Raw genomic sequence first — 13,441 nt, 5'->3', positions numbered from 1 at the left:
AGCTGAAAGGCGAGAAGCATATATCAAGAAAGCCTTCTTGACAGAAACCTGATTGTGATGCAATTCAGGCAGTTGCGAGCGGTGTAAATCAGAGATAAGGTCTGCCATACGAACTAGTCAATAGAGAGGTTCTATCGTGAAAAACTCGCAGCGTGTCGATGGGTGTGCCCCATACACTATCATCAAGAAAATTGGGTACCATGTTATCGTCTCCACAATCCAAATAGTGGGCCGAGTGACAAGTAGCTGCAAAGAGTCCAGATGACAAAGTGAAGGACGACACTTAAAATCACAAACAACTGAGACAAAACCTCACTGCACCTCGTGACAATTCAGTAGCTATATTGACGTAAATGGATATAGAGATGGGAGAGGTCACGTCTAAAACGGAAAAGGACAGAATTCCAAGTCCAAATGGCATGCCAGTGGAGCGATACAATTTACATGAGCCGATTTAACAATGAATGCATGATCCAGGCACGTGACGCTGCCAAGTCCGCCTTCAACAGTTAGCAAACGTACTACAAAGGGATGCCCCCCATGCTTCTGTATGCGGTTCCTAATTCTTGGATGCCAACTTAGAACTTGTGGATATACTATAAAACACCACCTGTTAAGTCATCCCACGTGGACGACTTGTTACTTCTAGTGCACGGCAGCCTCGCTTCCCACGCCCGGGCTCCCGGGTTCGATTCCCGGCGGGGTCAGGGATTTTCTCTGCCTCGTGATGGCTGGGTGTTGTGTACTGTCCTTAGGTTTAAGTAGTTCTAAGTTCTAGGGGACTTATGATCACAGCAGTTGAGTTCCATAGTGCTCAGAGCCATTTGAACCATTTTTTGCACGGCAGCAGTCGAGGTTCGATAGGAAATACAAGGAGTACTCAATGTTTTAATCAACACTTCCAAAAAATAAAGTTCCGTAACTAATTTGTTTGCGAGTAGATCACTGTAGTCCTGGTATACATTTAAATCCCAGTGCCACAGCGCCGTAGCGCACCGAAGGAAGAGCCAGTACCAAGTGTCGCACCTCATTGAATATAGCGCAATTATTTGTTTTCAGCAGCAGCGAAAAGTTGTAGCTGTGTCGGGTCGAGCCAAGTGACTTCTTTACCGGATACGAGTCTTTATCTAGAAAAATAATTTTGTCTATTAGGAAGATTCGTTACAAAATAACGTATAGCCTGTTACTTTGGGGAAAGCGTTGTAACATGAGGATGCCGTGCGCAGATTCGTGGTTTGGGCGGACCTTGGTGCTTGGTCCCAATTTGAGCTAAGAACATGGGTGAAAAGTTCTTGATTTAGCGCGGACGAGTGGCCCCTTATAGAGCCATTCAAACATCTGTCTTACTGTAACTCTTTCAAGCAATATTTGAACGACGAACCGGAGTTGGGAATGGTGCACCGTTCGGGTTTTTCGTGAAAAAAAAACACGGTTTTCGTTAGGTTTTTTTACGTGTGCCGCTTATATTTTTCAAGCATTTGCGAATCGGTTCAAATTTTATAAGAAGATAGATAAATACATGTAATTAATGATCGCCCTGTTTTGTGAAAGCTTTATCCGTTGCCACGATATAAGCAACATGATTCTAAATACAATAAAAAATTCTATACCGGATGAGTGAACAAAAATGTACGTCGGCTGCCAGGCTATGGCGGTCTAATATCAAAATTACGGAAGAGTGAATGTTTGGAACCAGGATGAAAAATGCTCCTATTATAGCACAAAAAAGGTGAATACGTCCTGGGCAGAGTTAGGGATGCAAAAGAAGGGAAATAGCTTTCCGACTTAGTCTGGCAACTTCAAAGACAACGTCTTGACACATTCACGCATTATTATGCAGTTAACCCTACTTCCCCAGGGCAGTGAGCTCTCTTAGCTGGAAGGCGTTGGTAATTCTTGCATGTTGTCTTTTATAAGCTGAAGTCCCTGATTCTGCGCCCAAAATTCAGAACATTCGCCAGCCGCCGTAAAGAGTATGTACTACCATATGGCTGAAAAGCATACGTGTAATAGCTAAACACTTTTTCTCGAATGATAATATTTCTGGGGGAGGGAGGATTTGCTCCTGCGTGAGAGGGGCGCGGGGAGGAAAGTCACCATGTATCATGTTACTTTATTAGACACGATGCTTTATATTATATGACAAGGATAGTAATACTGAAAAGCAGAAAAGCGCAAATATGACAAGATGTTTTGATTTAAATGTTTTTGAAGCTGCCAGATAGGTCGAAAAGCGAATTCCTTTTTTTTTTTACGAAACGCTAATTTCCTTCTTTTACATCCATAACTCTGCCTATCTGCTATGATTGGAGCATTTTTCATCCTGGTCTATCATGTGGTTAATATGAAGCTGTGGTTTATGAGGAGGTAGAATTAAATGGGTCTCCGTCGATATTTCTAGCTCTTTCAATCCACTCCAGCGAACCATATACTAGTGAACTCACTTTACACTTCCTCGTCTAGGCTGCTGATATGCAGCCAATGTTTCGTTAGTCTTTGTTGAAATGTGGTGGCGGGGGTCTTAAAGCCAGCAGTTGATTTCTTCCACGATTTTCATTTCTTACAGCCATCGGTTTTGAGAAACGGAACCATAAAAGGGGTCTCATTGTAATGCCCGCCCTGATCACCCAAACAGCCGCACCAAAAGGTACACAGTCTAGGGAAACGCAACATGTGGCAAGACTGACATGTGTAATCAAGTGACTCCAAGACTTGTTCTGCATCTTGCCAGATTTGTAGTTGGTTTGGTAACTTCTTGACAGAGCGAACTACCGACCACGATGTCTGATGAGGACAAACTCCCTGTCAGTTCGAGCCGGGGGTCTGGATAGTTCATTTCCTTGTTTCGGAGTACTGGGAGGTTTGGATTACAGAAATGAGTGTATGAGGATGGTGAGGCAGTAGTGTGGAGTGTAGTACGTTATCTCAGATGGAGTTCAGCCAAGGTTCACAAGTAATTTGGAATGCACCTCGGGGGAGCATCAATCATTTTACGGTTAATTTAGTTGCTGTCCCAGACCTCCTATAAACGACGTAATCATCTGTGAAGAAGTGATATCTGATGAAAGATATAACCATATCAAATCTGATCTGGAAAAATTGTGAAGCGTCAGTAACTAAACAATAATGTAGAGAAAGACGATGTTATAAATGTAACTACTTCTGACTACACGAACGATGCATCATGCCTGGAGACAGATATGTCACATGTATTGATGTAGCAGTGCCACAGCTGGAGATAATGAAGTACGAGTTTACAAAGGTTGAGTGGTTAGCACAGAAAATGGGATGCTTCGACTTACTGCGTAATAATGCGCGAATATGTCAAGACGTTGTCTTTGATCCTGCCAGAATAAGTCGGAAAGCTAGTTCCCTTCTTTTGCATCCCTAACTCTGCCCAGCACATATTCACCTTTTTTGTGCTATAATAGGAGCATTTTTCATCCTGGTTCCAAACCTTCACTCTACCATTATTTTGATATTAGACCGCCATAGCTTGGCAACCGATGTGCATTTTTCTTCACTCAGGCGACTACTCATCCGGTATAGGTTTTTCTATTGTCTTTCGAATCATGTTGCTTATATCGTGGCAACGGATAACGATTTCACAAAACAACAGGACGATCATTAATTACATATATTTATATACCTTCTTACAAAATTTGAACTGGTTTGCAAATGTTTGAAAAATATAAGCGGCATGCATAAAAAAACCAAACGAAAACCGTGTTTTTTGCACGAAAAATCCGAACGGTGCACCATTGCCAACTCCGGTTCGTCGTCCAAACATTGCTTGATACAGTTACAGTAAGACAGGTACTGCTTAAAAAAACGCATCTACGACTCTACTAAAGTATGTACAATACTCAGATAGCACTAACAACTCACCTAAGCATGTATAAAGAAGGCCAACGTGAGTTATCACAAGCCTGTTTGCTTTGCGGGGAGTTAAATGAAAAAACTTCAGGATGAGGATGATGAGGAGGAGGAGATAAGTGTTTAACATACCGTCATTAGAGACGGAGAACAAGCTTTGTTCCCATATTCTATCACTTGTTGAAATGGAAAGAAAATTTTGTTTGCAGTCAGATGGTACGTATCCTCTACAACACATTTAATAGTGGTTCACAGAGTATGGACGTATGTTGACAACTCTGAGGGGTATCATTCAAAATGAGTGGCTAATAGACACAGTCATCAACAGAAACACAATATCTTGCTGCTGAAGGTGCTATGAAACATACCTGTATCGTCTAAATTTTCACTATTTAGGTCATTTTTAACTCCCCCCCCCCCCCCCCCCCCCCACACACACACACACAAACAGATAAACAACATAAGAGCATTATAAATGTAGATATGACAATTCCGTTCCCAAACCTGTAAGTTATATCTTTTATGTAACACACCTTTATCTTTTGGAATCTCTACAAACTTTTCTCCTTCTCTTTTTTGTACACCTGCTGAGTGATCATTATCTCTGTGTCTTTAAAAGTGCCTGTCTACCTCTTTGAAAGTTTGGTTTTTACTTAATTTTATTTTGTTCAAAGCCAGCTCACTCCCTCCTCAACTTTGATATCACTTAAGATAGATTTAAAAGTGCGCCCTGTGACTTCTTTCAAGTTAAACTTTTTATTTTCAACATAATAGTTACAAACAGCTGAGTGTTTGCAATGTTCTGAAATTTTAGCCTTGGTCATCAGTGCATTGTTATGTCTGATTCTCTTTCTAACAACTCGTGTTTCTTCAGATCTAGTGACTTTTCTTTCCTTCTTATTGCTGTCCCTTCTATGCTTTTTTTCTCCAGTGTTACCATTACATTTATATTGTTCCTTCGTACAACAGTTCTCTTTTTTGCAGCTGGTAAGAATTTCTTTGTAAGAGTCAAATACCACAAAAATTATTGTATGTTAGTTTCAATTCATCATGTAGCCCACAGAAGAAATGTAGTTTTTACTTCTGACAAGACTCTGTCATGAGTTAAAGCACACCAGATACAAAGCTACGATATTTTTCATTTGACAACTTAAGATAACAAAAACTGATCCAATAATCTAGGACTCCAGTCCAGGTTTGGATCATAGTTTACATATGCTGCTGATAATGGCACTGCAAGTACCCTGTGATACAAAATAAAATCTGTCTCAGGAATAGTCACTTTGTTCAGTGCAAATCTTATACTTGGTGTAAATATTATTGATAGATCATTGAGACAAACATTATAGTGTGTGCATGACACACACACACACACACACACACACACACACACACACACACACACACACAATGGCAAATGTTGTTCAAGGTTTTCATTTATACATAAAATGAACTTTTCTTGTATCAAAACAGTATTACTGGGATGTGTATGTAATTATAAACATCTCTCTAAAACTGGTACCTTTATGCAACTCACATATGCTAATCATGACATGTAAATGTAGATTTGATTACCTGAAAGTGTATGTTCTATTACTTCAAATGGCTGATAGCATGCCTGTAGAAGTTAGTCTAAAATTATTCATAACACTGATGAAGTTATTAAAATAAACTGTGTGATCAGAAAGTACAATGTGGAAACATTACGGAGATGAAGGGAAACAAACATTTAATATATCAGGTAATTTCCTTACCTGATTACACATGAATTGTATTTTCAAATGATAATAAAAAATATATTGTTTTGTAGAGCACAACGAAAGTGATGATGGAAACATAGGTTCCCAAGGAGCTGCCTCAACTAACGTTCATCAGTATCTGCCCACTGAATCACAGGGATACCTCATGGGTCCAATGGTCATGAAACTGCTGCCTGATGGGAATCCAGTTCCAGGTACTGTTTTTCCTCAGAAATGAGAGGAACTCTGTTTTGTTACATTATATCAGTGCACAATAATTCACAGGTTATTGACTTGTTAAGCTGAAAAGTAAAGTGATAGAGTAATATTGTTGTACACACACTTACCATACTTCACATATCAGAAAACTGTCTGTGCCGCTCACATGAAGGGCTGGAAATATTTTATCTTCTGCATCACACTCCAACACTAAACCACAATAGGAGCCTATAGACAGAAAGTTTTCATTTACCTAATAATCTTAATTGTATATATCTAAGGCAAATGCAGAAAAAGTGTTGCTTCGCAATGTACACTATGTCATCAAACGTATCCGAACACCCCCCAAAACAAATGTTTTTCAAATTAGATGCATTGTGCTGCCACCTACTGCCAGGCACTCCATATTAGCGACCTCAGTAGTCATTAGACATCATGAGAGAGCAGAATGGACCCCTCCGTGGAACTCATGGACTTTGAACATGGTCAGGTGATGGGGTTTCACTTGTGTCATAGGTCTGTACCCGAGATTTCCACACTCCTAAACATCCCTAGGCCCACAAAGAGGGTCCTAATGTGTAATAGGTAGACATCTATCCAGACCATCATACAGGAATTCCAAACTGCATAAGGATCCACTGCAAGTACTATGACAGTTAGGCAGGAGGTGAGAAAACTTGGATTTCATGGTCGAGCGGCTGCTCATAAGCCACACATCATGCCAGTAAATGCCAAATGATGCCTGGTATAAGGAGCACAAACATTGGATGATTGAACAGTGGAAAAACATTGTGTGAGGTGACGAATCACAGTACACAATGTGGCAATTTGATTGCAGGGTGTGGGTACAGCGAATGCTTGGTGAACGTTATCTGCCACTGTGTGTAGTGCTAACAGTAAAATTCAGAGGCAATGGTGTTATGGTGTGGTCCTGTTTTTCATCGAGGGGGCTTTCACCCCTTGTTGTTTTGTGTGGCACTATCGCAACACAGGCCTACATTGATGTTTTAAGCACCTTCTTGCTTCTCACTGTTGAAGAGTAGTTCGGGGATGGCAATTGCACCTTTCAACATGTTCGAGCACCTGTTCATAATGCACGGCGCATGGCAGAGTAGTTACACAACAATCACATCCTTGAAATGGACTGGCCTCCACAGAGTCCTGACCTGAATTGTATAGAACACCTTTGAGATGTTTTGGAACATCAACTTCACACAGACCTCACCAACCGACATCAATACCTCTCCTCAGTGCAGCACTCCGTGACGAATGGGTTGTTTGTGTTCCAACTCCTGATTGAACGTATGCCTGTGAGAGTTGAAGCTGTCATCAAGGCTAAGGGTGGGCCAACACCGTATTGAATTCCAGCATTACCGATGGAGGGTGCCACAAACTTGTAAGTCATTTTCAACCAGGTGTCTGGATACTTTTGATCACATAGTGTATATCATCAACCTAAGAAAATGTGATTTCTCCTAAGCTCATATCTGAACATCAGATGGATGATATAAAAAGAAAATTCTATTTTTAAAAAAGTGTCAGAGAACAACATTTGTTCATAATTAAATAGATCTTAGTATACTTCTGTTGTGTTATACAAATTTTAAAATGTACATTTGCTGTACAGAGTTCAATGCACGAGAAGAGAAACTTAAAACAGCTTATAATATATTATATACATTAACATTTGCAAAGACATTACTGTAAAAGATAGTCTTTCTCTGCAAATATTAGTCCAGCTATAACATGGTGCTGGAAGAGGGAAGGGAAACAATCAAAACAAGGCTTAAATATGCACTAAACCAGGTCTGTACCAAAGGAGTGGCAAGATAGCCCCCCACCAAGGGTCTAGGCACAGAGGGGGTGCAGAAACTGATTAACAATAAGAAACAAAAAAGAAAGACCACTTAAGAATTAACCGGGAGAGTTATGTGAGTTCTCCTGCCCTCGTGTTTGTATCTTCTGCCTACTATAAAAAGCCTTTTCCTTGGTCTACAATTGTAAATACACACTGTTGTGACATTGTGGTTTCTACAGTGTCTTTTTGTCCAAGTAGTAACATAAAGAAATGGTTTCTAACCAACAGCTGTGGCACTTCTGCCAGGGGCATATGATTGCCTCACTACATCTCTTCACTGAACGGATACTAAGAGATTAAATAGATGGTTAAAAGCAACTGATATAAAGTCAAAATATGTAGCATACTAATACTTACGAGGTTTTTTGAAATCTAACAGTATTATGAAAAGGATGGAATGTAACAAGAAATTATGAAAAGAAAAGTTGCTACGCACCATAGAGTGGAGATGCTGAGTTGCAGATAGGCACAACAAAAAGACTGTCACAAATAAAGCTTTTGGCCATTAAGGCCTTCGTCAACAATAGACGTAGACACACAAGCACAAACACCCACACACATGCAAATGCAACTAACATTGTTGGCGAAGGCCTTAATGGCCAAAAGCTTTATTTGGGACAGTCTTTTTGTTGTGCCTATCTGCAAACTCAGCATCTAATATTGTTACATTCCATCCTGGCTTTTCCATTGTTTGTTTTTTGAAATCTGATGGAAGAAAAGAAATTTTATTTGCCATATATTGTGAAACTGGTGAAGTACCTAGTGAATCAATTGTATGTACTTTTCAAAGTACAACGTTGCTTATATATATTGCATGGCTTAATTATCTGTCAAAAGTTAGCTCAAAACCTCACATATTAAGCAGGTAAGCAACAAACATTCCACACTCATTTCACATCATTCAAGTTTGAAAACATAGCATATCTAAATTGTTGAAATTCACCATTTTTGCACGTTATTTAACACTTAAATATGGAACTATCTTTTCTTTTGAAAGTTTTGGCCATTTTCATTCTCATTCCAGCTTTGGAATTTCAATAATTTTCTTGAAAGGAAGACATCTATGGCTATTATCAATAGCTAAACACAATCAATAAAATAATATGATATCAGAACATCCAACTTTTTCTCCATGACCATTATAATGTATCATTGCAAACACATAGTAAACAGAATTTTAATGTAAGTACCATTGCAAGGATATTTCTTAATGTATAACCATGGAAACCTCTGTACATAAAACTTGTCAGATCCAAATGTGTTAGACAGGGTGTCCATTACATTTCACAGAAAAAACTTAGAAATAGAAAATTATTTATTACAAATAACAACATGACAGATGTCTGGCACACACTTTAACCACTTATTCCTATCCCATTTAGTTTGTTTACTTATTTGAAAACCTTTTATGGATTTGTGTATTACCAGAATCACTCTTTTATGCTCTACAGCCTATTTTCACCTCTGGAAGTGCTTTGTGTAGAAATGCAAAATTACTCCAGGGTTCTGAGTCTTTGTTAAGCTTCCTGTTTAGACTGCTACGTAAACAAGTTCACAAGTCATTTGAAAACGAAAGCATACTGCACCCATAGGACCAAGAGTAGGTAGTAGAACTCTGTGGTGTGTAACCTGACATTTGGATTGATTGAGTTTATTTTGTTTACTTACATTCAGTAGCTCATCCTGATTCTGAAAGAAAGTAGGGAGTGCTTCAGTTCAATTTTATTCTTCAGTATTTCAACTTATGACCCTTTCTGTTGCCATTGTTTGAAGTAGGAAGGGGTGTAAATGCAGCAAAGCTTTATATGGTCTGTCATCAAAGAAACTACTGTGATTACAGAAAAAACTAATGCTAAGCAACTCCTATCATGATTAATACCCCACAGACAAGTAAAAAGAATGTGTTTTTCCATATTTAGGTTTTTAGCTGTATGATTATGGAAGTATTTGGGCTACCGGCTATGTTCCAAATATTGGAAATACATTGCAAGTATTTGACAGCTACTGTTGTGTTAAACATCTCTCTTTTCAGAGTGGGAGGCAAGAAACACAAGGCTCTTTTCTCACAAAAGTTCTGTTTCTTTTATTTTCACACAAACCTATCTTCAAGGCAGATGTTTATATGCAGTTTATGTGTGTTGTAACTTTAATGAAGATTAACTAATCTCGGTGAAGTAAAGAGAAGTCAATATTACAATTACATTAGAGTGACTAACTTTTTGGATTTAGTTATTTATCACCTCATCACCTGTAAACCAAAGACCTTTCTGTAGCCTTGTGCCACTAGATGTGAGTATTGATACTTGGAGGCTAGTTTGTGTTTTTTGAATCCATAGACTGTGTGAACTGCTCTTCCTTATTTTGTTTCTGACTTGCATTCCCAGTTATTGAGAGTCTTAGCTACTCATGAGCTACAACATATTATGGTCAGAGGTGGGCTGCAGAAAATGATCATAGCAGTGAATGCTATCCTCATAATAATTCCGTTTAAATTTATGTCAAGGAGGTGATCTATTCATGAACAAGAATCCAAAGAAAAATCATATAAAGAATTTACACAAATATTTTCCTAAGGCTATCATTTTACAGCAGTTTTAATACTTTTTTATTTATTTATTTATTTATCATTGAGCACTGCACATGCTGTTGGTGTTGACTCATAAATGAGTTATATCTAGCATACGTAATAACTGAGAAATACAAATGTATAGTGGAATACATTTCTAGACAGTACACACATTAATAATCAGATATTAAGGTATACTATTACAAAATCAGTAGAAATAAAACATATCACTGATATAACAACTGGAGACATATGAGGTTTAATACAAAATATCATTTTTAAAACATGTTAAAATTTTTTCTATAGTGTAAAACGCTTTTTGCTTTAACTGTCTTTGTGTAGTGTTACTGAAGGTACTCAGTGACATATTTCACACATATGGTGGTAGCATGTTAAATAACTGTATCCCTATATACATATCATTATTATATATTTATTTAAGTCCTATGGTGGGATTTATATCTTCTGCCCATGCTGTGTGTCATGGTTATGGCAGTAGGTTTTCCTTCATATGCACCAAGCAACTAAATATATAAAAGGATGTAACAGTCATTACCTCTGGTTTTCTTAATACAGTTTGTAGGATTCATAATTTGTTACATCAGTGATATACCGGTACTGTAGATATGTTCATGGAAGCAAACTGTTATAGTAGATGAAATTGAGGCATATGATACTTTAAAATAACATATAGTAATGTGAATAAAATAAATTTACAGCTGTTTACTGAAAGAGTGCTTTAGTTGAGTACTGAACTCCACCAAGTTTCTGCTTAAAATAAGCTGTAGACAAAATGACATCAACTTTGTTATGTATTATTGAATGATAGCTTCATTGTTTTCCAAGGCAAATAAAAGTTCACATGAAGTTTATAGAAGAAAGATAGAAGAATGTAACTGATATCACAGAGTGCTGCTAGAGATGCTGAAAAATTCTCAAGCAAGTAAAGTACCTTGCTATAAGTAGGTATTAGAAGCACCATTGTATAGATCCTAAAGTTGTATAATAAAAGGATAATATCAGCAAGTTTTTTAAAAATACAAGAGTTAGTTTAGATTATTGTAAGAATACAGTATTTTGAGGGATTTGAAGAGGAGGAGTCCAAGTAGTACCAAAAACCTTGCTGATCATAACCTGGATTTATCTTTTTCTCATCAAGAAACAGAAACTGTAACAAAAAAGTACCAATAATCTCGAGACAAGAAATAAAGCACATGAATTATCTCAACGTATCATTGTGTGAGACATTAAAATTATATTTATAGCTTTTTCACTCTTGTGAATTACACTGAGAGTCATTTTAAGATACCAAGGAATCCATGTCAAGGTTTGAATGTATCAACTGTGCTATAGTACAGACAAAATTTTCATGTAAACCAAAATACTCTGAAGCCTTGTAAAATGTAAATCTGGAGCCAGTGGGAAAATGAACCCTATTCCTCCTGAATGAGGCCAGTGTTGTGACCATTGTACTGTATGGTCCAGTAAGTATGAACAATAATCAGTGAAACATCTTACAGAAACAGGACATGACGTCTAACTTACATCAACAAATAGGCAATACTCAGAAAAGTTGCTTTTGCATACAGCATTACATGAACTGTGTATGTTGTGTCTCTTGTACACTAATCATATGATTAGAAATTGTATGTTATGAGATGAATAAAACACTATTCACTATTCACTATGTCTCCTGCTTATAAATTGCTGACAAGCTATTCCATTCTCCATTTGGTGCTCTGCTTTGTTTTACAGGTGAGCAGCAGTTTCCCATAGTGAGGGATGAAGATGCTGAGGAAATGAAGCTCATGCAGTATCAGTACTCACCTCCACCAGAAGACATACTAAAAAAATCTTCATAATAATTAGTCCAACAATAAAAGTGATTTCATTGTTTTATAAAAAGAGCTAGACAGTGAAGTCACAGTTCCACACAAAAGCCAGGACACTGTTATTTTAGTTTCACAGAAAACTGTAATTAGTGATGCAGCACTACTCTAAAAATGAGCTGAGCTATAAGAAACCTGTTACAATAAAAGTTTTGGTATTATTACATAAATTACTCAAGAAAAGTGTGAAAGAAATAGCTAAAGGTAGTTTATATTTGTGTTTACATGTATTATTTTATTTACACTACTGACCTGGCCATACTTATCCATAATTATCAGCAATACACAGTACAGGTTTTAATCTAACAGACATAAAATTTGTTATACTTTATCACTGTTTGAGGTGCAAGGAACATGAACTGTATAGGTAAGATGAAACTGTGGGCTGGACTATGACACAGATTGGTTCTCTGCTTTTTGTTGGGATTATTTTACTAACTGCTGAGTACTTCTGTTGGTAGTGCAACATTCATGATAAGTAGAGATTTTAGTTTGAGTCACACACACACACACACACACACACACACACACACACACACACACACACACACACACACACACACACACACACACCCCTCTCTCTCTCACTCTGTATGCGATGTTCGTCTCTCTTGTAATATCTCCTGTGATATATTACAAGTGCAGGCCCACAACAAAAAATTTTATGCTTCAAAAATTTGCATCTGACTGATCTTTTAAACAGATTTGTAATGACCTTGTAACATACTATGCTACATGCCATCTGTTAGTTTATAAACTGTAGGTGTATCATTATTATTGTTATTATTATTATTATTATTATTATCATTATTTATTTTGTCATTATTTATTTACTTATTACTGTTATTTAAATAAAAATTACTTTCCCAGATAATGATCATTTATGTTCAAATGTAGTAAACTATTATTTCTAAGTACAAGATAACTCAGCTTGAGGTGAGACCTTAAAATGTAGTGAATTATAATTTTGAAGCAAAATTCAGTACCAACATGTGTTAGCTAAGTCTTTCTCTGTAAATTAGCAAGGAAGTTTTTGCTTAAAGCAATAGATATCTTTGTGTTTGTACAAAATGATTGTTTTAATTTATTATATTTATTTATTTAATAAAGATAAAATTAGTCATTGAATCAAAATTAAATGTAATGATGTTTTACAACCAATAGTCTTTAAATACAAGCCAAAGAGATAGTGAAGATCTTCCAGGAGTGGCATTCACAAACACTACATATTGGTCTCTAAATTGTAATGTAGTGCACCTGAAGATGATTTCCTTCCTCCCATACAACAAAGTGC

At 37.2% G+C, this 13,441-nt stretch overlaps 1 protein-coding gene across 1 annotated transcript in view; it reads left to right on the top strand.

The window, feature by feature from the left end:
• The window catches only part of LOC124555755 (rhythmically expressed gene 5 protein), a 177,972-nt gene extending 164,808 nt beyond the window's left edge, over window positions 1-13,164 (top strand). Inside the window, exons 5-6 of the mRNA XM_047129778.1 lie at window positions 5,687-5,830; window positions 12,014-13,164. Coding sequence (XP_046985734.1) covers window positions 5,687-5,830; window positions 12,014-12,120 — 251 coding nt within the window. The 3' untranslated portion in view covers window positions 12,121-13,164. The remainder of the gene's footprint in view (window positions 1-5,686; window positions 5,831-12,013) is intronic.
• The last annotated feature ends 277 nt before the right edge of the window (window positions 13,165-13,441 follow it).

Source organism: Schistocerca americana, chromosome X (assembly GCF_021461395.2).
Source record: "Schistocerca americana isolate TAMUIC-IGC-003095 chromosome X, iqSchAmer2.1, whole genome shotgun sequence".
In the NCBI taxonomy this organism is placed as follows: Eukaryota; Metazoa; Arthropoda; class Insecta; order Orthoptera; family Acrididae; genus Schistocerca; species Schistocerca americana.
Note: the sequence above shows the minus strand (reverse complement) of the source record. Positions and strands in the feature narration are given on the sequence as shown.